The sequence below is a fragment of the Saimiri boliviensis genome, chromosome 18 (assembly GCF_048565385.1).
Source record: "Saimiri boliviensis isolate mSaiBol1 chromosome 18, mSaiBol1.pri, whole genome shotgun sequence".
NCBI classification, from domain to species: domain Eukaryota; kingdom Metazoa; phylum Chordata; class Mammalia; order Primates; family Cebidae; genus Saimiri; species Saimiri boliviensis.
This window is the reverse complement of record NC_133466.1, coordinates 18,978,298-19,003,167: the sequence shown is the minus strand read 5'-3', so window position 1 is coordinate 19,003,167 and position 24,870 is coordinate 18,978,298. Positions and strand designations below refer to the sequence as shown.

At 37.3% G+C, this 24,870-nt stretch overlaps 1 protein-coding gene across 7 annotated transcripts in view; it reads right to left on the bottom strand.

The window, feature by feature from the left end:
- MRPL39 (mitochondrial ribosomal protein L39) overlaps nucleotides 1-24,870 on the bottom strand; it is a 198,719-nt gene that overhangs the window by 88,694 nt on the left and 85,155 nt on the right. Inside the window, exon 10 of one of the 7 annotated variants that reach the window (XM_074389439.1) lies at nucleotides 12,555-13,327. The exons of 5 other annotated variants lie outside the window; for them this stretch is intronic. In XM_074389439.1, the coding sequence (XP_074245540.1) occupies nucleotides 13,259-13,327 (69 nt within the window). In that variant the 3' untranslated portion in view covers nucleotides 12,555-13,258. One more of the 7 variants, XM_074389440.1, reaches the window with a different exon arrangement.

Sequence of the window (24,870 nt, the reverse complement as noted above, 5' to 3'; positions counted from 1 at the left end):
GGCTTTCAAGGAAGAAAGGAAGTCAAAATGTAGCTTTTGGAGATAAGTATCTATCTGAGACAAATCTAAAACTTACATTTTATCAGATTTTTCTCCATTTCAACCTTCAGTGTTTGTATTGACTGGCACAGAATGATGACTTTCAATGAAAAATCAAAGGAGGTCCTAGTGATCCAAAGGATTGCAGCATTTGAAATACGTTGTGGATTTACTTGTTGCTAAGTCTCTAATGGCTACTCAAGTCTAGGGAGTAAAAGTTGGGACACCACCCTCATGATCTCATCTAACCCTAATCACCTCCCAAAGTCTCCAGCTCCTAATAGCATCCTATTGGGGATTAGTGTTTCAACATATGAATCGAGGAGGGACACAAAAATGCAGTCCATAATACCTATTTTGTAAAATTGCTTGAGAGTTAAATTGCGTTCTGCAAATAACACAGAGCCTGATATAATAAATACCCACACTGGATAGCAATGATTACTGGTAGGGGAAGTTAGTGGGTGAGGGTGAATAAACGGTATGAGCTAAGGTACGGAGGTGGGAATAGGTCATTTGTGTTCAGGCAATGGTGAGCAGGTAAGACCAGCTGGGATATAACATTCATTTTAGACACAGGAAGGAAATATCAGAAGATCAGAATCCTCGATTTCCTTGGATACCTCTTTCTTCCTAATTGTCTAATGTTTCTGGCAGATATTGGTCTCTACTTCCTCTCAAAATGCCCATTACTTCCAGAAGAGCAACAGGAACATTCAGATAAGTAGCCAGCAATCATAAAAGTGGAAATTACTTTAGCTGCTCATTCAGAGCATGTCCTCAATATAACTGAGCAAAGGAAAGTTGAATATTCCCAAGGCAGACATGCAGTAAAAACCCTAACTCCAAGACCTCTATTACTGTCTCAAGAGGATGTGCACAATGAGGCTATGCAGAGAACTACATTACAGAGAGGCACTTAAGCTTCCTTTTCATTAACCTTGGAATGCGAGCTGCCTATTGTTTTGCTTTGAAATTGGCCCTTATGGATTTGCAGTTGGTGTTGGAAATGTCCTTATTTTAGTAGACAGATCTACCCTTTCAACTCTTTTTGCTATGTGTTATGACAATTACATATGATAGAATGATGCAGTAAACAAAGCAAGTAAGTGTCAAGTAGCTAAGGTACAAGAAAATAGGGTAAATTTACAATTAGGAAATTGATAACATTCGGTGGTTCAGCTGGAAGAATACTGGTGTTCCAGATCCTTGCTACTACTCAAAGTGGTTTCACAAACCAGCAGCAACAGCATCACATGAGAATGATTAGAAATGCAGTGTCTCAGACATCATTCCACACCTACTGAATCAGAATTTGTATTTTAACAAGGCAACCTTAAAATTCGTATGCACACTAACAATTGAGAGGTACTGTTAGTTAATAATTGAGAGTCACTCACAATTGTGTTGTGGCTTTAGAAACACTTCCTTGATCCCACAACTCTTATGTTAGGAATTGAATTCAGCTGCTAGTCACACATTTTGGGGTCTTATTTTTCTGATGTATGAAAAGTCAGTAGTTAGTGCAGAGCTGAGAAAGAAGCCCCATAACACCATCACAAACTCAAGTTCATGCCATCTTTATGATCAGTGATCCTTAATATATGTTTGTCATCACAGGTCAGAATAAGAAAGTTCCACAACTTGCCTGAGTTCCAGGCAAAAGGAAAGAAGTATAAAATCAAAGTGCCTGATATGATTTGGGTCTGGGTCCCCACCCAAATCTTATCTCAAATTACAATCCACATGTATTGAGAGAGTAACCTGGTGGGTGGTGATTGGATCACAGGGAAAGTTTCCTTCCATGCTGTTCACGTGATAACAAGGAAATTCTCATGAGAGCTGATGCTTTAAAGTGTGGCATTTCCCTCCTCACTCTCTCTATCTCCTGTCACCTTGTGAAGAAGGTTCTTGCTTCTCCTTCACCTTCTGCCATGATTGTAAGCTTCCTGAAGCCTCGCAAGCCAGGAGGAACTATATATCAGTTAAACCTCTTTTGTTTATAAATTACCCATTCTCAGGTAGTAGCTTTATAGTAGTGTAAAAATGAACTAATACAGAGAACTGGTACTTGGAGTGGGGTACTGCTATAAAGATACTTGAAAATGGGGAAGTGACTTTGAAACCAGTAATGGGCAGAAGTTGGAAGAGTCCGGAAGGCTCAGAAGAGGACAGGAAAATGTGGGAAAGTTTGGAATTCCCTAGTGGCTTGTTGAATGGTTTTGACCAAAATGCTGATAGCGATATGGACAATGAAATCCAGTCCAAGGTAGTTTCAAATGGAGATGAACTGTAGCAAAAGTCACTCTTGCTATGCTTTTTTGAAGACACTGGCAGCATTTTGCCTCTGCCCTAGAGATGTGTGAAAATTTGAACTTGAGAGAGATGATTTAGAGTATATGGCAGGAAAAATTTCAAGCAGCAAAGTATTCAAGAGGCCAATTCTGGCCTATTCTGAAAGCATTCAGTTATATGTGTTCATAAAGAGATGGTTTGAAATTGGAACTTATGTTTAAAAGGGAAGCAGGGCACAAAGGTTTAGAAAATTCACAGTCTGGTCATATGGTAAAAAAGAAAGCCTCATCTTCTGAGGAGAAATTTAAGCCAACAAGCTCCATATTAACAAGCAAGACAATGGGAAAATGTCTCCAGGGCATGTCAGAGATCTTCAACGGGTAGCCCTCCCATCACAGACCCAGAGGTCTAGGAGAGCACAATGGCTTCTTGGGCCAGCCCAGAGCCCCACTGCTCTTTGCAGCCTCCAGACATAGGGCCCTGCATTGCAGCTGCTCCAGCTCCAGCTATGACTAAAAGGGACCAAAGTACAGCTTCAGCTGTTGCTTCACGGGATGCAAGCCCCAAGCCTTGGCAGCTGCCACATGGTGTTGGACCTGTGAGTGCATAGAAGACAAGAGTTGAGCACTGGGAACCTCCATCTAGATTTCAGAGGATGTATAAAAACCCCTAGCTGTCCAGACAAAAGTCTGTAGCAGGGGTGAAGCCCTCATAGAGAACCTCTTCTATGGCAATGCAGAGGGGAAATGTGGGGTGGGAGCCCACACACAGAGTTCCCCTTTGGACACTGCCTAGTGGAGCTGTGAAAAGAGGGCCACCATCCTCCAGACCATGGAATGGTACATCTACTGACAGTTTGCACCATGCACCTGGAAAAGCCACAGGCACTCAGTGTCATCCTGTGAAAGCAGTCACAGTAGCTATACCCTGCAGAGCCACAGAGATGGATATGCCCAATGCTGTGGGAGCCCACTTCTTGCATCACCATAACCTGGATGTGAAACACAGAGTCAAAGGATATCATTCTGGAGCTTTTAAGATACAATGACTGCCCTGCTGGGTTTTGTACTTACATGGAGCCTGTGGCCCCTTTGTTTTGGCCAATTTCTCCCATTTGGAATAACATATGAAACAGAAAAAAAAATGACACCTCCAAATGAACACAGTAATTTTTCAGTAACAGATCCCAATCATAAGAAAATATACAAAAAGTCAGAAAAGGAATTCAACATGGTAAGCTTAAGGAAATTCATTGAAATATAACAGAATATAGACAATTAAACAAAATCAGGAAAACAATTCATACTTTGAATGAGAAATTCAACAATGGAATAGATTTTTTTTTAATAAATAAAATACCTAAATACAATCAAGAGTTTCAACAACAGACTAAACCAAGCAAAGGAAAGAATTTCTGAATTTGGGGACAGTCTTTTGAAATAACACAGGCAGACAAAAATAAATAAATAAAAAGGAAAAAAGGAAATTTACAGGATTTATGAGACATCAGTAAGTAAACACATATTTATATTATGAGTGTTACAGAAGGAGAAGAGTATGGAAATGGTGTAAAAACTTATTTGCTAAATTAGTATAATAGCTGAAGATTTCCCAAGCTGTGGGGAGAGAGAAGGACATCTAAATCAAGGAAGCTCAAAGAACTGCAAATAGATTCAACTCAAGCAGCTCCCTTCCAAGGCATATTATAGTCAAATTGTCAAAAGTCAAACACAAAGAAATAATTCTAAAAACAGCAAGAAAAAAAGACATCAAGTTACATATAAAGGAATATGTATTAGACTAACAGTAGATTTCTCAGCAGAAACCTTACAGGCTGGAAGAGAATGAGATGCTTTAGTCCAAATACTAAAAGAAAAAACAGCTGGCTAAAAATATACCCAGCAAAGCTATCTTTCCAAAATGAAGGAGAAATCGAATCATTCTCAGATGAGTAAAAACTAAGGGAATATTTTCACCACTAGACTGACCTTACAAGAAATGCTCAAAGGAGTCTTACATCTGGAAGTAAAAAGAAAATAACCACTATCACAAAACATACAAAACTGTAAAACTCACCAGGAAAGCCAATACACTAAAGAGAAAGAGAAAGAAATCAAAACATCAATACAAAAAACCACCCAACCACAAAAATAAATGATAGTAGAGGAAGAAACAAAGAATACACTAAACAACCAGAAAAAGAGACAGTAAAATGACACAAATAAGTTCTTGCCTATCAATAATAACCTTGAAAGTAAATGAATGAAATTTCCCATTTAAAAGAAATTGATGAGCTGAATGGATTTCTTTAAAAAAAAAAATACCCAACTACATGCTGCTTATAAGAAATTCATCTCAGCTGTAAAGACATACATAGATTGAGAGTGAAGGAATGGAAGAAGAAATTCCACCCAAATAAAAACCAAAGGTGAGCAGGAGTAACTATACATAAAAGACAAAACAGTTCAAGTTAAAAAGTATGAAAAGGAAACAGAGGGGCAATATATAATAATGAACAATTTACCAATAAAATATAACAAATGTAAATATATATGCACCCAACTGTCAGGGTCACCACATGCAGGGGTCTGTCCTGCAGATCCTGACTCAGTGACAGATGAATAAATTCACTCACACACAGAATACAGTGAATAAGCAGACTAGGTGTTCACAGCTGCTTATAGACTCCCTAGAGAGTGCTGTAAACTCCCTGGAGAGTTGTGACCTCCAGCCCCCACCAGCCAGTGAGACTCATATTTATTCAGTAAGTTTAACTGACAAAGGCTTGAGTCAACACCACTAGAGGTTAAAGATTAAAGGACAAGTTCCCATGCCCAAAGCAAACACCATTAGTGAATAATATCCCTGGTCAACCTCCCCCACACCCACCCCAGAGAGCCATTCAGAATGATCAAAGGCTAATTAGTAAACAAGTTAGTTAGGTAAACTATTCACATTCTTTGTCTTTGCACCCTAATCTCTCTGGCTCCTGCAAAGAGACTTTGGCTGCCTTCAGCCAAGAACTATAGAAAAAACCTGTAGGTCTTCCAAAAGAGTTTGGGACTATATTCCACAACTTTCTCTAATATTTTTCCCTTAATATTTTTGACACCACCCTGAATGAATTCCCACACCCAACACTGGATCACCCAGACATATAGAGCAAATGTTATTAGATTGAAATAGACAGATAGACCCCAATACAATAATATTAAAGGTTGAGGAATTTAATGCTCCACTGTCAGCATTGGACAGATCATCTAGACAGAGAATCAAAAAAAGGAAACATTGGATTTAAAATGCACCATAGAGCAAATGGACCTAATAGTCATTTACAAATCATTTTACCCAACAGCTGCAGAATACATATTCTTCTTATCAGTGCAAGGAACATTCTCCAGGATTGACCACATGTTAGAACATGAAACAAGTCTCAATTTTTTTTTCAGAGAGAGAGCAATAACTGTTTTTATTATACTTACAATGAAATGACTGAAGACTGGAACGTTGACAATTTTCTTTCAAGTCATACACCAATTAAACTGAGTTTTTTGAGCCACATTGCTACCTACTCCTTTTAGAAGAGTAACTTCTGTTTCTAACTTGGTTTTATATACATGTATATGTATGTATGTGTGTGTGTATATATATATATATGTAAATATATTTAAGTTCTGGGGTACCTGTGCAGAATATGCAGCTTTGTTATATAGGTATACGTGCCATGGTGGTTTGCTGCACCCATCAATCCATCATCTACATTAGGTATTTCTCTTAATGCTATCCTGGCCCTAGCCCCACACCTCCCAACAGGCCCCAGTATGTGAGATTCCTCATGCTGTGTCCTGATTAAGAAGAATCAATATCGTGAAAATGGCCATGCTGCCCAAAGTAATTTATAGATTCAATGCTATCTCCATCAAGCTACCATTGACTTTCTTCATGTAATTCAAAAAAAACTACTTTAAATTTTATATGGAACCAAAAAAGAGCCCACATAGCCAAGACAATCCTAAGCAAAAAGAACAAAGCTGGAGGCATCAAGCTACTTGACTTGAAACTATACTACAAGGCTACAGCAACAAAAACAGCATGGTACTGGTACCAAAACAGATATATAGACCAATGGAACATGTCGTGGACCGTCCGGACGGGTAGGCACGTCTGCCCGGGGGTCTCTCGACCTGCAAGAGGGTCCCAATACCTGGAAGAGGGAGTGCGCCTGAGAAAATAATAAAGACAGAGAGAGAGAAAGCGAGGCGTCTGGAGGGCTGATAGGCTGTGCCTAAACAGCAAATTTTATTTTTCAAATGCTAGGAATAAATACACTTTCTTGGCTTTGATCTACGTCATAGTAAGAGGAATGTAAATGTATGCCTCACATGGCCTATACAATAGAGAAGTCAGATATGGGATCAATGGTTGTAAAAAGTAACAAAATTTTCTACAATCACAAAGTTTGTTTATATCCAAACATCATTCACGGAGACTTGTTTATATCCAAACATTGTTCAGGAGACTTGTTTATATCAAAACATTATTCAGGAATCTCTGAGTCAGGAATCCAAGCCATCCCTTATGGTGGCATTTTGCTTTGCAAATATCGACAGTTAAACCATTATCTAGGGTACAAGGCAGTTAGGTAAGTAAAGGTTAAAACTTATTCTTAAAGTCATAAAAAGGTTAAAAGCAGGAACTGTTTGCTGGTAGGGGGTTACTCGGTCTAGCAGCAACGCATAATTTTAGGCCCAAACGATATTGTGGTTGATACTAGAAACTGATCATTCATCTTTCAGTTCCTATATTTCCGGATAGCTCGACTGCCTCCAGTAGGAAACTGTGTTTGGGATCAAACTCACCGTATAGTGAGACTCACGCCTTTTAGGGGTCTCACACGGGAGTGTTCCCCACAGGAACAGAACAGAAGCCTCAGAAATAACACCACACATGTACAGCTATCTGATCTTTGACAAACCTGACAAAAACAAGCAATGGGGGGAAAATTCTCTATGTAATAAATGGTGTCTAGCCATATGCAAAAAACTGAAACTGGATCCGTACCTACACCTTATACAAAAATTAACTCCAGATGGATTAAAGATTTAAACATAAGACCTAAAACCATAAAAACCTTAGAAGAAAACCTAGGCAATATCATTCAGGGAATAGGCATGGATAAAGACTTCATAACTAAAACACCAAAAGCAAAGGCAACAAAAGCCAACATTGACAAATGGGATTTAATTAAACAAAAAAGCTTTTGCACAGCAAAACAAAATATCATCAGAGTGAACAGACAACCTACAGAATCAGAGAAAATTCTTGCAATCTATCCATCTGATAAAGGGCTACTATTAATAATCTACAAATAACTTAAACAAATTTACAAGAAAAAAACAAACAACCCTATCAAAAAGTGGGTGAAGGATATAAAAAGGCATTTCTTAAAAGAAGGCATTTATGCAGCCAACAAACATATGAAAAAAGGCTCATCATCACTAGTCATTAGAGAAATGTAAATCAAAACCATATTGAAATACCATGATGCCAATTAGAATGGCCATCACTAAAAAGTCAGGAAACAACAGATGATGGAGAAGATATGGAGAAATAGGAATACTTTTACACTGTTGGCAAAAGTGTAAATTAGTTCAACCATTGTGGAAGACAGTGTGGGGATTCCTTACGGATCTAGAACCAGAAATACCATTTGACCCAGGAATCCCATTACTGGGTAAATACCCAAAGGATTATAAATCCTTCTACTATAAAGACACATGCATACATATGTTTCCTGTGGCACTGTTCACAATAGCAAAGACTTGGAACCAACCCAAATGTCCATCAATGATAGACTGGATAAAGAAAATGTAGCACATATACATCATGGAATAATATGCAGCCATAAAAAGGACAAGTTTATGTCCTTTGCAGGGACATGGATGAAGCTGAAAACCATCCTTCTCTGCAAACTAACACAAGAACAGAAAACCAAACACCACATGTTGTCATTCGTAAGTGGGAGTTGAACAATGTCTCAATTTTTTAATAGAAATTATATCAACTATCTTATGTAACTGCAACAGAACAAAATTAGAAATCAATGAGGAGCATTTGAAACTATACAAATACATGGCAATTAAACAACACGCTCCTGCATGAACAATGGGTGAATGAGGAAATTAAGGACAAAATTTTAAAATTCCTTGAAACAAATACAAATAGAATCCAAACATACCAACACCTATGGAACAAAACAAAAGCAGTATTAAGAGGTAAGTTTAGGCCAGGCATGGTGGCTCATGCCTATAACTCCAGCACTTTGGGAGACTGAGGCCAACAGATCACATGACGTTGGGAGTTCAAGACCAGCCTGGCCAACATGGTGAAACCCCATCTCTATTAAAAAAGAAAGCTAGGCAACAAAGCAAGATTCTATCTCAAATAATAATAATAATGCCAGAGACTGGGTTATTTATTAAGGAAAGAGGCTTAATTGATTCAATTCCACATGGTGGGGGAGGCCTCACAACCATGGCAGAAGGTGAATGAGGAGCAAAACTACATCTTACATGGTGGCCGAGCCAATATAGTGAAGCCTCACTTCTACAAAATATGTGAAAATCAGCCAGCATGGTGGCATGCTCTTATAATCCCAGCTACTCCAGAGTCTGAGGCACAAGAATTGCTTGAACCCAGGAGTCAGAGGTTGCAGTGAGCCAAGATCATGCTACTGCACTCCAACATGGGTGACAGAGCGAGACTCTATCTCAAAAAAAGAGGCAAGTTTATAGTGATAAATGTCTACACTTAAAAAACTAGAAATATTTCAAATAAACAACTTAATATTGCATCTCAAAGAACTATAAAAGCAATAAACCAAACCCACAATTAGTAGAAGGATTAAAAAAAAAATCAGAGCAGAAATAAAATTGAGATAAAAAAACACAAAAGACCAACAAAACAAAAAGTTAGCTTTGTGAAAAGATAAACAAAAGTGACAAACCATTAGCTAGACTTAAGAAAGAAGATTTAATAAAAGAACAAGAAACAGAAAAGATGTCATACCTGATAACACAGAAATAAAAATGATTATTAAAACTATTATGAACAACTATACACCTATAAATTCAAAAATCAAGATAAAATAAATTCCTCAATACATACAATGTATGAAAATTAAAGCAAGAATAAATGGAAAATCTTAACAGACCAACAATAAATAATGAGATTGAATTCGTAATAAAAGGTCTTCCAGCAAAGAAATGTCCAAGACCAGATGACTTCACTGGTAAATTCCACCAAAATTTTAAAGAATTAATTATCAATTCTTCTAAAATTATTTCAAAAAATTTGAAGTGGAAGAAACTCTTCCTAACTCATTTGATGAAGCCAACATAACCACTGACACCAAAACCAGACAAGGGCACAACATAAAAAGAAAACTACAGGCCAATATTCCTAATCAACACAGACACAAAAAACCTCAACAAAATACTAGCAAACCAAATCCAATAATACATCAAGAAGATAATATGCCATGATCAACTGGGATTTATCCCAAGAATGCAAGGATGGTTGAAAATATGCAAATCAATAAATGTGATACATCAATAAATGTGAAACACCATATCAACAGAATGAAGAATAAAAACATGATCATCTTGATAGATGCAGAAAAGGCATTTGATAAAATTCAACATCCCTTCATTATAAAAGTTCTTAATAAATTAGGGATAGAAGGAGAGTACTTCAACACAATAAGGGCCATATATTACAAACCTACAGCTAACATCATACTAAATTTGAAAGAGCTGAAAACTTTTTTACTAAGAAGTAAAATAAGACAAGGAAGCCCAATCTCACCATTCCTATCTAACATAGAACTAGAAGTCTTTGCCAGAACAATTAAACAAAAGAAAGAACTAAAGTGCATCTAAACCAAAAAAGGAGAAATCAAATAGTCTGTTTTCAGATGACGTGATCTTATATATAGAAAAACCTAAAAACTCTACCTAAGAACTCTTAGAACTAATAAATTCAGTAAAGTTGCAAGATACAAAATCCACATACAAAAATCAGTAGCATTTCTACGCACAAACAACAAATTAGCTGAAAAAGAAACCAACAAAGCAATCTTATTTACAATAGCTATGCCCATACACACCACACACACACACACACACACACACAATACCTAGGAATAAATTTAACCAAGGATGTGAAAGAAATCTGCAAGGAAAACAAAAAATTGATGAAAGTAAGTGAATAGTATACAAATAGAAAGATATCCCATGCTCATAGATCGGAAGAATTAATAGTATTAAGATGACCACACTAAGCAATCTACATAAACAATGCAATCCTTATTAAAATTTCAATGACAGTCTTCACAAAAATAGAGAAAAAAAATCTTAAAATTTGTTTAGAACCACAAAAGATTCCTAATAGCCAAAGCAATCCTGAGCAAAAGGAACAAACCTGGAGGCATCACACTATCTGACTTCAAAATATACTACAAAGCTGAAGTAACCAGAACAGAATGGTACTGGCATAAAAACAGACACTTAGACCAACAGAACAGGACACAGAACCCAGAAATTCATTCATGTATCTATAGCCAACTGATTTTTTATAAAGGTGCCACAAACACTCATTGAGGAAAAGGCAGTTTCTTAATACATGATTCTGGGGAAAATGAATACCCATATACAGAAGAATTTAACTAGACCCCAGCATCTTGTCCTACAAGAAAATGAACTCAAAGTGGATCAAAGACCTACATGTATGATCTGAAACTATAAAACTGTTAGAAGAAAATGCAAGGAAAATATGTTATGAATAAACCTCCAAAGTACATGCAACAAAAGCAAAAATAAACAAATGGGATTGTATCAAACTAAAAAGCTTCTGCACAGCAAAGGAAACAAGCAACAGGTTGAAAAGACAACCCAAAGAATGAGAAAAAATATCTGCAAACCATTCAACTGGCAGGGAATTCACATTCAGAATACACAAGGAACTCGAACATTCTAACCATCACAGAAAAAAATTTTAATGGGCAAACGATCCGAACAGACATTACTCAGAAGACATACATATAAATGGTCAAAAAATACATGAAAAAAAATGCTCTAAACATCAGAGAAATGCAAATTGAAACCACGATCAGTTATCATCTCACCCCAATTAGGATGGCTATTATCAAAAAGACAAAAAAATTACAAATAACTAGAATAGCTTTATTTTAAAAAAAAAAAAAAAGGTGATTAGATTAAATGGCAAAAAAAAAAGGTAAAGAAAAAGAAAATGGGACAAAATAGAGAAAATATCAGCCACATACACTTGGAGAATCTACAAAGGCATAGAATTCAGGGACATTCCCTCAATGCCCTCATTTTAATGTCTGCATATGACAGTTTCCCACTAGGCTCCAAGCTCTATAAAACCAGGGAGTCTCTCTTCCTATCATAGTATGACCAGCATAACTTAACCACAGTAGGAGCACATAGTAAGTGTTCAAAGGAGAGAGAGAGTAGGGAAGAAAAGGGAAAGGAGGGAGGGAGGAAGTGAATATAAGTAGAGTTATTTTGCCCTTTTTCTATATTGAAAGCAATCTATTCCTTTTGAGTAACAACCCCAATCTACCCCACAGCAAAAGACTGGTCTTACAGAACCACTTTAGAGGGGCGTAAATATCTTTTTCATATCATAAATCCTCAATACAGTTTTATTCTCTTTACATTTCATATTTTCCCTCAGATAATCTTTATTTCCTTGAACATTTCTAAGGAAATTGTTCATATTTATTTCTAAGATTGCTTCAATGTATTGTGAAGTCTCCTCACTGTAACACTGGAAGGAAAAGGTTAAAGAATGTTCACAAATTTTTCCAAGAGGTATAGGCTCTTATTTGGAGGGTCCTGGACTTACCAGAAAAACTCAATTTTCAATATCTGTTGAATGTCTGCTATTATATCTGGGGAGTGTACATTTTAGAATTTGCAACTTAAAAGGCTGCTAAATTTTAAAATTCTTCTTTGAGACAAAAAAATTATATCAATCATCTAAAATATAATTAGTACTGCTAAAATTGTTGTTACTATCTACTCTCATCAGAGAAAAAGAAAACCCTTTCTATTTCTTTGTAATTTTAAATTTAGTAAATACCAAGAATAAATGCCTTTAAATATATTGAATTAATGCAATGTACAATTAAAATTTAAAATCTTTGAACAAAAAAAAAAAAGGTGTGGAATTCAGTGAGACAATCTAACTGAAACAATCTAAAATCTTAATGTCAGTGTTTCACAGCTTTACTATGTCAATGCATAAATTTGTTTTCGATACAGTCCTGAATCAGCACAGTAAGATTCTGACTAACAACATGGACCAAGATTTATCTTGAAGCACATAAATCATTTTTGACACATGTGTTCACAACAACAGCCTTCAGAAGAAAAGGGAACAGTGAAAGTTCTAAGAAACTGGGCAGGAATACTTCCTAACGTTCAGTGGTTTAGATGAGTTGCTAAATTCTAAGTTGCAAAAGTGTATGTAGTTCACATGAAAAGCAAATAATTTATTCACTATGCAGACAAAAAGTCCCTTTGAACATGCTCTATTTGGGGGTAATTTTGTGACTCAAATAGTTTGTCATATTTCCCCAGGGATGCTTTAATCATTTCTCCCTTTTACCCCTTAAAGACCTCAAAAAATCCAGTTATGTGTCATGAATGCACATATGTGCCAGATACATTCAGAACATACATTTCTTGCTAAATAATTAAGAGTAGAAGAGCATGTCTTTGTGAGCTGAATGACAGTTTTCTCACATAGTTAAGGATAATTCTCTTAAAACTCAATGATATTTCACAATAACTCCTTAATATTCATTAAGGGATCAATGTCCCAAACAAAAGTATTACGGTTCTGAGAGATTTTCTCCATTGTATTGGTCAGCCAAAGGGCACTTTTGAGAGCAGTCTGAGATCTAGAAAAGTTTAAAGGAAAAAAATTAGTGAGATAGATAGACAGATAGATAGATAAATAGATAGATAGACACTGAAATATAACTAAACCAAAATCTTCACAACTAGGCTAAGTCAGAAATGTCTGGATTTAGACACAGTTATTATAATTCAAAAGAGTACTTATAGCAGAATATAGGTAATTTCTGTGTGTGCTTAAACCAAAACTAGCTTACAGTAGCCTACAGGTCATTCCTAAATGGAACAACAACCTTTTTCTGCTATACTTGCCTTTGCTTCTCCTGCTACTCTCTTCTCTCATTTTTCATATTCAAGTTCATGAACAAGTCTCTATACTATCAAATCATTCAATCATTTTATTAATTTTAATGTATTATTAATCTGGAAACACAAACTCATATAAAATAAAATTCATCTACCTAGATCTTCATTTTTGCACTTGCTGCTACCTGTAACCTTTTTTTTTTTTTTTTTTTTTTTTTTTTTTTTTTTTTTTTTTTGAGACGGAGTTTCGCTCTTGTGACCCAGGCTGGAGTGCAATGGCGCGATCTCGGCTCACCGCAACCTCCGCCTCCTGGGTTCAGGCAATTCTCCTGCCTCAGCCTTCTGAGTAGCTGGGATTACAGGCACACGCCACCATGCCCAGCTAATTTTTTGTATTTTTAGTAGAGACGGGGTTTCACCATGTTGACCAGGATGGTCTCGATCTCTCGACCTCATGATCCACCCGCCTCAGCCTCCCAAAGTGCTGGGATTACAGGCTTGAGCCACCGCGCCCGGCCGCGTGTAACCTTTCTAATATGAAACTTGTTTCACTGAATGGAAAAGCTAGAAATTAAATGATAGAGGATAAGGTTTTCCTTCTTTCTCTCAACTACTACATTATGCTAACTTCTGTAGTAAAAGGGTTGCCTCTTCCGGGAGGGATTATATTGCTTTTTCCAACTGAGGGTCTGAAGGCCCTTTTTAGCTGTTAGAATTTTTCTAAGCCACTGTTTCTTCTGGTCTCACATAATTCTTATGGTTCATCTCCCTTATTCTGCTTCTTTAAAAGCATGGTCTCCTACATTTATATTCTGATAATTTTTCTGCAAAAAATCTAAATATATCCAACAGTCTCTTAGATCCTCCTCCTTTCTTGTTGGTAACTTGTAGTTATTGTTAAGAAAGATTCTTTGAATCCATCTTGAACCATGTCATCTGTGAGCTAGGACCTCTGAAATGGAATCATACTATGCTTTTTTCTGTTATTTTTAAAATTTGCTTCATGAAAGACCAGAATGACATCTCTGAGTACCTAGAGTCTGCTCTCTCTTCATTGTTTTGATGTCCAAAAATAAGCTATTCATATACTGTTACCTCCACCTAGAATGTCCTTCCTCCTCTTCTTTTTCTAGCCAACTCTCCATCATACCCCATGAAGGCCTACTGTGTAATCACTTTTTCTCACAGAAATACTTTCTCATGGGAAAATCGATTACACTGGAGCCTTCCTTCCTGTTCTTCATCTCTGTTCTTGCAATGTACTTTACATGTGCCTCTCCTATAGCACTTAATACATTTCAGTAAAGTTAATTAACTAGACTGTGAATTTTTGAAAGAATCTCTATTGGCCTTGAAGTCCCCAGAGCCTTATAAGCTATATTCATTCATCCATTTGTTCACTTATTTAATAATTCTTTTAACAATAGTTTTAAGAGCCTGCTATATACCAGCACTCTTTGGGCCTCCAAAGATCATCAGTGAATGACACAGCAAGATCCCTGCTCTCTTGAAGCTATTAGTTGTAGTAAAATAAGGCCTGATAATGAGCAAGTAAACAAATAAATGAGCAAGCTCATTTCAGATGTAAATTGCAGTCAATACAATATATAAGACAGGCCACGTATTAGTGTGATGGGAAGGCTACTAGAGATAGCGTGGTGGGTGAGACAAAGTCTTTGAACATGGCAATATTTGAGATGCAACTGAATGACATGAAAACCCAGCATTAAAGATCTGGACCCTGAGTCTATAGGCTCTACAGCAGTTGGAAAAAGTTTGGCATAACCAAAGAATAGAAAGAGGCCTATGTGGATGGATCTTAGCAAGTAAGGAACAGAGAGTTAAAACTGATCAGGTAAAGTCTTGAATGTCATAGTAAGGAGTTTGGATTGTATTCTATTGAAATTGCAAATCACTAGAAAGCCTTAAAAATAGTGATGCCAAGCATTCCTATACACTAATAATGTACACATTCTGTACATGTGCCCCAGAATTTTAAAAAATCTAAAAACAAATAGTGATGCCATCTATCTGACATTTAAAAACAAACTTGTTCTTCAGTTAATATGGTTGAAACAAGAAAAAAATGTTCCACATTTGTTAAGTGAGTGAATAAATTATGTTCTCTTAATTTCTATATCATCAGCAAGTTCTTTGTGTTAATTTTAAAATCCGGAATTGCTGTGTCAGCACTGAGAGAAGCTGGAGGAGGAAAGCTGATTCCCTACTCCTAATTTGCTGGCATTCCTCCTCCAGGAGTCTGCACTCACTTCATGGTTTTAATATTCAAATATAGCCTATTCAAACACTATTTCCTCTGCAGAGAGTCCTTTCTCTCTTTTTTCTGCTCAACTTTTGATCATCCCCCAAAGAGGTCTACTAAGTAATCTACCTCAGAAAGTGGACTACATCACCTAGTTGGTGGATGACAGCCATTAGTGCACATTTACTGACTGAGTAGAGCTAATATAGTTCACAACTTCTAAGCAAAAGGGATTTGGGCTCTTTCTGCCCTTTCTTCTCCTCTCTCATATCTCTTCCTCTCTTCACACCCTAATGCAAGACAGCAATCTTAGCTGCAGATAAATTTTCCTTTGGTGTAGATGGTGGCAAGGGAGTGGGCAGGTGAACTGAGATTCCCAATTGGGGAATCCTTGCCCCAATCTATACCAAAGGAAAGTTTATCTAGCTGTCCTAGATCTAAGTAATAACCTTTAATTCAGCTTTTCTGAGTGAAAAAAAAATGGTATTTTGGTCCCATCTCCCTGACTCTCATGTCTTCACCAAAACTGGTTCTGAATTCAGAGCAAAGAAAAGGGGTTTCTGAAATCCCTTCAAGACACAATGTGATATGTTTGGAAGACACTAAATTGAAAGTTTGAGGGCATAGTAAACTTGAGATCTAGTTGCAACTCTACAGCTAACTAGCTGTAAAACTTGAGGGCAGTCACCCAAAATCAGTAACTAACACATATTCCCTATCAGGCACTTGTTCAGCACTATCTACAATATTTCATTTAATCTTCAAAGCAATTCTGATTTAGATACAATTATTACCTCATTTTACAAAAGAAAAATAAGGCAAAGAGGGTCAGTCTGAACACGAAGATTTCAACCCAGATAGCCTGACTAAAGAGCCTGACTCATCCTTCACCAGTTTTCTATTTTACTCATCTATAAAATACACAGGTTGGGCAGATATCTTCCAACCCTGAATTTCCCTGATATTTACTGCCATTATCTTTTCTCTTTTCAAAGATGAAATTCTCATCTTCTCAGTGCTCTGATTTTTACAAAATTATCTCCATTTCTCTGTCATTCCTCTGTGGAAGATGAAGCACCTCCTCTATACTATTTACTTTTGCGAGTCACTCATGGATAGCACAATGTTTAGCTTGACAATTATTGGTGAGTGTTTGCCATCCCTCTTAAAATGAATGTAAAATTAATTTAATCACAAGTCTGAGCTTCAATATTTTCCTCAATATTCATCTCTTCAACTCTTAAAATCAAATCCTACCTTTTTGAAATACTGAAGCTTCAACTATTATCTCTCCAGATCCTCTTTCTCTTCCAAATACAACCTTCAATTAGAAAAATCTATTAACACCCTACATTTAGTTTCCCACCCCAGACTTCATAGTCACCAGACGCCCATTGCACTTTACTTCCTGTTACTGTCATTTATTTTCCTGTGAGATGCAGGTTGACTTTGTCCAATGATAATTATTTGGAACCCTAGTCACATACTCATAACCAATTGTTTTGTTCAATATTGTTCAGTTCTGGGTTGATGAATTCTAGCATGACCATGAAAAATCAGTACATCTCATGAATGGCCACTTTGAGTCTGCTCGGGCCATCTATAACCCTCACCTTTAGAGCTGCCATCACAATTCTTGACCTCTTGGAAACTGTAGCAGACTCCTCCTCCAGTCCAATTTCCATTGGTCCTTCTTTTTATTTGTGAGTTAGAAAGTGTATCTTATTTTGTGAAGGTACAGATTCACACAACATGAGATGAACCAGGAAACTGATGGATAGCTCTACTGAGTTGTGATTGATTTTTTTAATCTAATAATAACTTTCTTCAATTGACAAATCATAGTTGTATACATTTATGGGATAAGTGGGATATTTTGATAGTGTATAGCATGTGGCATAATTAAATCAAGCTAATTACCATATCCATCATTTCACCTATCTATCATTTTTTATTATGAGATATTTGAAACTTACCATCTCATTTTGTAATATGTAAGACATTCTTACTGACTACAGTCACCCTGGTGGGCCATAAATCTCAAAACCATGTTTTCTTCTGTTTTGCAATATTTTCTCAATGAATATTAATTTTTAATACACTAACAACAGAATCTTCTTGTTTTTTATTTCCTTCCAACTAAATCGTCATGCCAAATTTTCTCCAGTATACACAGTGGTTAGTAAAAATAGCTAATACGTGTTTACCAAAGACATGTACTAGAACATTTAAGATAGCACTACTCATAAGTGCTTCAAACGGGAAACTACTCAAATGCCTGTCCACAGTGCAATGGGATAAATAGATTGGAGTATATTCATACATTATATAATGAGAACGAACAAGCTTAAGTAACTGCAACAATATGGATGAATCTCACAGAAATGATTGGAGTGAAAGAGGCCTGACACAAAAGAATAAAACTCCCTGCTTCCATTTCTATAAAAGATAAAACAAGTGAAAGCAAATCAAAGCTACTGGAAATCAGGGTAGTGGTTACTATTGAGGTTTGGGGATAGTGCCTAGAAAGAACAAAAGTGGTCTCTGGCTACTGGACACATTCTGTTCTTAATCTGAATGCTGATGACAAGAGAGTAATCAGTTTGTAAAAACTCTGTGAACACTACACTTTAGGAAATGTACATTTTCTGTATACATTTAAGCTTTAATTTTAAAAGTTTAATAAACTAAATGAAAACAAGACAAAAGTTCCCATCATCACTAATCATCAGAGAAATTCAAATCAAAACCACAATGAGGTATCATCTCACACCAGTCAAAATGGCTACTACTAAAAAGTCAAGGGGCAGACACAGTGGCTCACGACTATAATCCCAGCACTTTGGGAGGCCAAATCAGACTGATCACCTGAAATCAGAAGTGCAAGACCCCCATTGCCTGACCAATACAGAGAAACCCCGTCTTTACCAAAAATACAAAATTAGCCGGGTGTGGTGGTGCATGCCTGTAATCCTAGCTACTCAGGAGGCTGAGGCAGGAAAGAGAATTGCTTGAACCTGGGAGGCAGACACTGTGGGGAGCCGAGATCGCACCATTGCACTCCAGCCTGGGCAACAAGAGTGAAACTCCATCTCAAAAAAAAAAAAAAAAAAAAAAAGTCAAAAAACAACAGATGTTGGCAAGGCTGTAGAGAAAAAAGAATGCTTATATACTGTTTGTGGGAATGTAAGTTAGTTCAGCCACTGTGGAGAGTAGTTTGGAGATTTCTCAAATAACTTAAAACAGAACTACCATTCAAGCCAACAGTCCCATTACTGGGTATATATCCAATGGAAAACATCATTCATCAAAATGACACATGCACTCATATGTTCATCACAGCACTATTCACAATAACAAAGACATGGAATCAACATAGGTACCCATTAATGGTGGATTGGATGAAGAAAATGTGGTACATATATGCCATGGAATTCCAGGCACCCATAAAAAATAAAAATTCATGTTCTTTGCAGCAACACGGATCCAGCTAGAGGCCATTATCTTAAGCAAATTAACGCAAGAACAGAAAACCAAGTAACACGTGTTCTTACTTATAAGTGGGAGACGAACACTGGGCACTCACGGACATAAAGATGGCAATAATAGATACCAAGAATTACATGATGGGGGAGAGAGGGAAGCAAAGGTTAAAAACCTGTTGAATGCTATGCTCAGTACTTCAATGATTTGTATCCCAAACCTCAGTATCACACAATATACTCAGGTAACAAATTAATAGTTAACCTTTATTCATTACTTGCTTTTTGCCAAGCAATATTTATCCATGTTATTTTTATGTGCTAACTCATTTAATCTATAATAATGGAACCCAGAATTCTAGTTCAGATAATCTGATGCTGTTCTCTGGAGCACAGTATTGGTTTAAATGTTGGCTCAATTCATTTCTAGGTATTTTGTTTTATTTTTGCTAGTTTTTGTTTTTTGGTTTTCACTTCGTTATTTCTCAGTTTATTTTTTATAAAATGAAGTCCATAATAGTAGCTACTTCATAGATTAATGGCAAGGATTACACAAGAAAATACTTATAAAGTACTTACCATAATGCCTAAAACATAGTAAGTGCTCAATAAATCCTTACTAAATTATAGTTTCTGGTTTATCTGGCCTAGAAATATGTATTTGCTATAAACAGAAGCATAGCAAAATAGTCCACAAGCTCTTTCACATTCATATATTAGAAACTAAATAAAAGAGAGCAACATATCATGTTTCACGCAGGAATTTATGAATGCATTTTACACTAGAGAAGGATATCATCCTAGCAAGTGAAGATGGTGATTAGACAATGGTAAGAATGCATGCAGACAAATTTAAAACAATCAGAAATACACATCTGGGTCACCAGCATAAGGTTTCCAAAAGAAAAATCAAGATAAAGGAATAAATACAATTACGCTCCTTCCGAATTCTGACATTTGTGACACCTGTGTATTTTCACATGTACCACAGAAGTATGTTTAGTGCTGACTGCTGACTTCGAGACAGAATACCTAGATTCAAATCATGACTACTTATAGCACCTGGGAAAATCACTTCTTCCTTCCTCAGTTTTCTCACTGGCATTATAAGGATGATTTTAATAGCACTCACCTTGTAATTGAAAGTCTTAAGCAGTTAATATTTGTAAAGGACTTTGAATGCTTAGCATATAGAAAGCATTAATAGCTAGCAATAAGAGATAATAAGTTAAAATATCCAATGTTTACTCCAGACAAAATTGTAAATTCAAAATTCTGTTCAATTTTTCCTCAATTTTCTTCAAAGTGCATCCACCCATTCCTCTCCAGAACCCAAATGCACACAACCTAGCCCCTGGCCACTAAAAGTCCTCCCTGAAGATCACTTCACCTAGACCAGGCTTCTTCCCATCATTGGATCCTCTCCTTTGAATCTTTACAAAATTTACTTGGGCTATGTTTCATTTCACTTAATGTGAAAAAAAGAAAATGAAATGTGAAAAAAAAAATGAGTGAATTTTTTTCAGATAACATCTCTGACTTTAGGGAGCCTTATTAATTCTGCTTTAAGTCTAGTGACGTGACACGGTGGTGTAAACTTTCAGTACTATGTTTTGCCAACTGGGAGATGTTTTCAATCAGAAAAATATTGTCATTCTCAGTCACAACAAATATATGCCTGCCACTCTACCCTGAATATTTAGGAGCTGTAAATTGCAAAACAGAAAATAATTCTCTTTTCTGCTCTTTTATGTCCAAATGAAGGAAAAAAATGGAGAACTAAGAGAAGAAATATGTTATGATTCTTCTATTGGATTCTAATTTCCCCTGGGAATGGCCAGGAAGCTGCTATGTGCAAGCCATCCTGCCCTATTTTGAAAAACTCTGTATTTCCCAATACTCTGCAAGCCAAGGACATAGTTCTTTCCCCAACCCTCACCTTGAATTTCCCTTATTGATTCCAGGGGCAACCACATGGTACACATGCATATATGAACACAAGTGTACACACTCCCATGAGCGTGCATAGGGCTACACTGCTATCTGTATTCCAGCATAAAGCATATTTCCAAAAACTGAAAAAAAAAAAAAAACTAGTTCTGATGACCCAATATTCAGAATCGGAACCTCAGTCGTAGCCCTGTAATTACAAAAAAGGAAATTCATTAAAAACAGGGACCAGTCTCAGTTGCAGAATCTCAAGTTTTATTGACAACACAATGTATAGGCATCACAGAAGTAAATAAAGTGAGCCATTCCAGGTGGCTCATGCCTGTAATCCCAGAATTTGGTGAGGCCAAGGCAGGAGAATTGCTTGAGGCCAGAAGTTCAAGACCAATTTGGGAAATACAGTGAGATTCTGTCTCTACAAAAAAAATTTTTTTTAATTACCCAGGCTGGTGGCTCACACCTGCAGTCTCAGCTACTCAGGAGGCTGAGGCAGGAGGATTGCTTGAGCCCAAGAGGTCAAGGCTGCAGTGAGCTGTGATTGTACCACTGTGCTGCAGCCTAGGTGACAGGGTGAGATCCTGCTTCAAAAACAAATGTAAATAAAGTAATATCCCAAGCTCAGTTCAGAAGACCAGCTGCCCCTGTAGTATGCTACTGCAATCATCTGAGTGACTCACGTAACCTGCACTTGTACTTTAGTGCAAAACGGCAGTGGGAGTGTAGTAAGTAGGTAGAAGTGAGTCTCTGACCGTGAGAAGTTATTGAGTGGTGGTTAACCCTAGAAGTCCAAACCCCTGACTTTCTCCCTCCAAAGGCATATGGCCTGGTGAATATTGACAATGGCGTAGAACCATTAGGGTTTGACACGCCATACACACACATTGGATCGGGGTGTTCCACGCATCTTCTGGAACTAGATATTCCCCCAAAAAAGCAGCATCAATACATCTGGGTAGAACCAATACCAGCTTTTCCTAGTACACTCATACCAGTCATGGGGTGGGGAAGGAATGTAAACTCTTGCCATCATAAAATCACAAAAGATAATTGTGAAACATTCTAAAGATTGGTTTCAAGCTGTATTTGATGATGTAAACCCGCACTATTCAATGACTCAGAAAGCCTCAGATACAAGTGATTGCTCATGTACAAAATAGCATTTCCAAGGAAGTTGAATCTGTTGAGACTGAAGGATAGATCAGTACATTCAATACAGATCTTTCTCCTTCCTTTGATCTCTGGGAAGAAAGGGCTGTTTAACACACTTTTTAAGCTTCTTCAATATTTGGGAATTCTTATGGATAGCCTACACATGGGTACCCTCTAATCACTAGATTCTCCCATTCCCAGTATGGCCAGGTGCGCTCACTAGACAAGAGCCAAATGTCATCAACCTCACATAGCACAGTCCAATGCTTCCACACTGACCAGGAGGTCTGTCTTGCTCAGCCTCTTACTTCCTCCTGGCAGAAGTCCACAAGACCTCCTTGGCCCCACTCACCACATTCACACACAAACCTCAGTGCCTTCCACACATTTGTTCTTCAATCCAACCTACAACAGTCTCACTCTTTCTTGGATGTCTGCAATATGAGGAGAAGCACAAGGTAGAACTCTGAGTGCTGAACCTATGCAAAAAAGAAAAAATTGAGTTGAATTTCTGCACAGCCATGGCTCAACGTGGTAGCGCCTATGACCTGGACAAGAGGTTCCCGTGCTCTGCACCCTGTGCTTTAGAGGGCTCACTCCAGTCACACTCCTCACCACAAAGCAAGAAGCTTATGGAGCCAAACTGGCTCATGTGGAAGCTGCACATCCTCTCATAGACCCTGCTATGGGAATCTGGACCGTGGATTTTCCTGCCCAGGCATCCTTGAACCCACCTCCAAGGCTAGGATGGAATGTTTCACCAATTGTGCCTCCCAAAAGTGGATGGCACTGGTCATTTGCTCATCCCAGTCCAGAGGAGTAGCTAAGGAGCTGCTGTATTTAAGGACTATGGACACAGCTCTGGAGTGTAACCTGGAGTGTCCATACACATAGAGTGAGATCTCTCTCAGTACAAGACAGGCCTAGTCTTGTAGGCCTGGGGAGGAAAGCAGAGCAGGCGAGGTCTGGGCTCAGTTTTCCCCAAGCTGCCACATTTTATCAAAGAAAAACTTGAGAGTCATAAATTTGCACATAGCCTCCCAGGTCAATATAAAGATATATTTGTCAATGTAAGAGAACAGAACAGATTTTATATAACAGATTACTAGTTTAAGTTATAATTTTTAAATATTTAAATATATGGTCCGTGGGCCTCAATATTTAAATATATGGTTTGTATACTATTGTTCTAAAGACAATATTGGACCAGACCTGCTAAAATTTATATTTGCTTAATGTTATTTTCTTCAGAAACCAACTTCTACAGGGGATCTATTTCTAATAAGTCTCAAGTTCACAATAAAACTCTTTAAGATTTCCCTAGAGCCAAAAACATTGCTCTTCAAAATAGCATAATGGACATTTCTCAAAAGAAATACATGCGGCCAATAAACATGGAAAAAAAAAGTTCAATATCACTGATCATTAGAGAAATGCAAGTCAAAACCACAATGAGATACTGTCGCACACCAATCAGAATGGTCATTATTTTTTTTCCATTTAGTTTTTATTTTTTTTTTAATTTTTATTTATTTTTTTATTGCATGTTAGGTTTTGGGGTACATGTGAAGAACATGCAAGATTGTTGCATAGGTACACACATGGCAGTGTGGTTTTCTGCCTTCTGTCCCCTCGCCTGTATCTGTCATTTCTCCCCATGCTATCTCTTCCCACCTCCCCACCCCCCCGTCCCTCCCCCTTTCCCCCCCAATGGACCCCAGTGTGTAGTGCTCCCCTCCCTGTGTCCATGTGTTCTCATTGATCAACACCCGCCTATGAGTGAGAACATGTGGTGTTTGATTTTCTGCTCTTGTGTCAGTTTGCTGAGAATGATGGTTTCCAGGTTCATCCATGTCCCTACAAAGGTCGTGAACTCATCGTTTTTGATGGCTGCATAATATTCCATGGTGTATATGTACCACATTTTCCCTATCCAGTCTATCATCGTTGGGTATTTGGGTTGGTTCCAGGTCTTTGCTATTGTGAACAGTGCTGCAATGAACATTCGTGTGCATATGTCCTTATAGTAGAATGATTTATAATCCTTTGGATATATACCCAGTAATGGGATTGCTGGGCCAAATGGGATTTCTATTTTTAGGTCATTGAGGAATCACCATACTGTCTTCCACAATGGTTGAATTAATTTACATTCCCACCAACAGTGTAAAAATGTTCCTATTTCTCCACATCCTCTCCAGCATCTGTTGTTTCCAGATTTTTTAATGATCGCCACAGAATGGCCATTATTAAAAGCCAAAAACAACAGATGCTTGCAAGGTTGTGGAGAAAAAGGAATGCTTTTACACTGTTGGTAGGACTATAAATTAGTTCAACCATTGTGAAAGACAGTGTGGCAATTCCTCAAAGACCTAGAGGCAGAAATACCATTTAACCCAGCAATCCCATTACTGGGTAGATACTCAAAGGAATATAA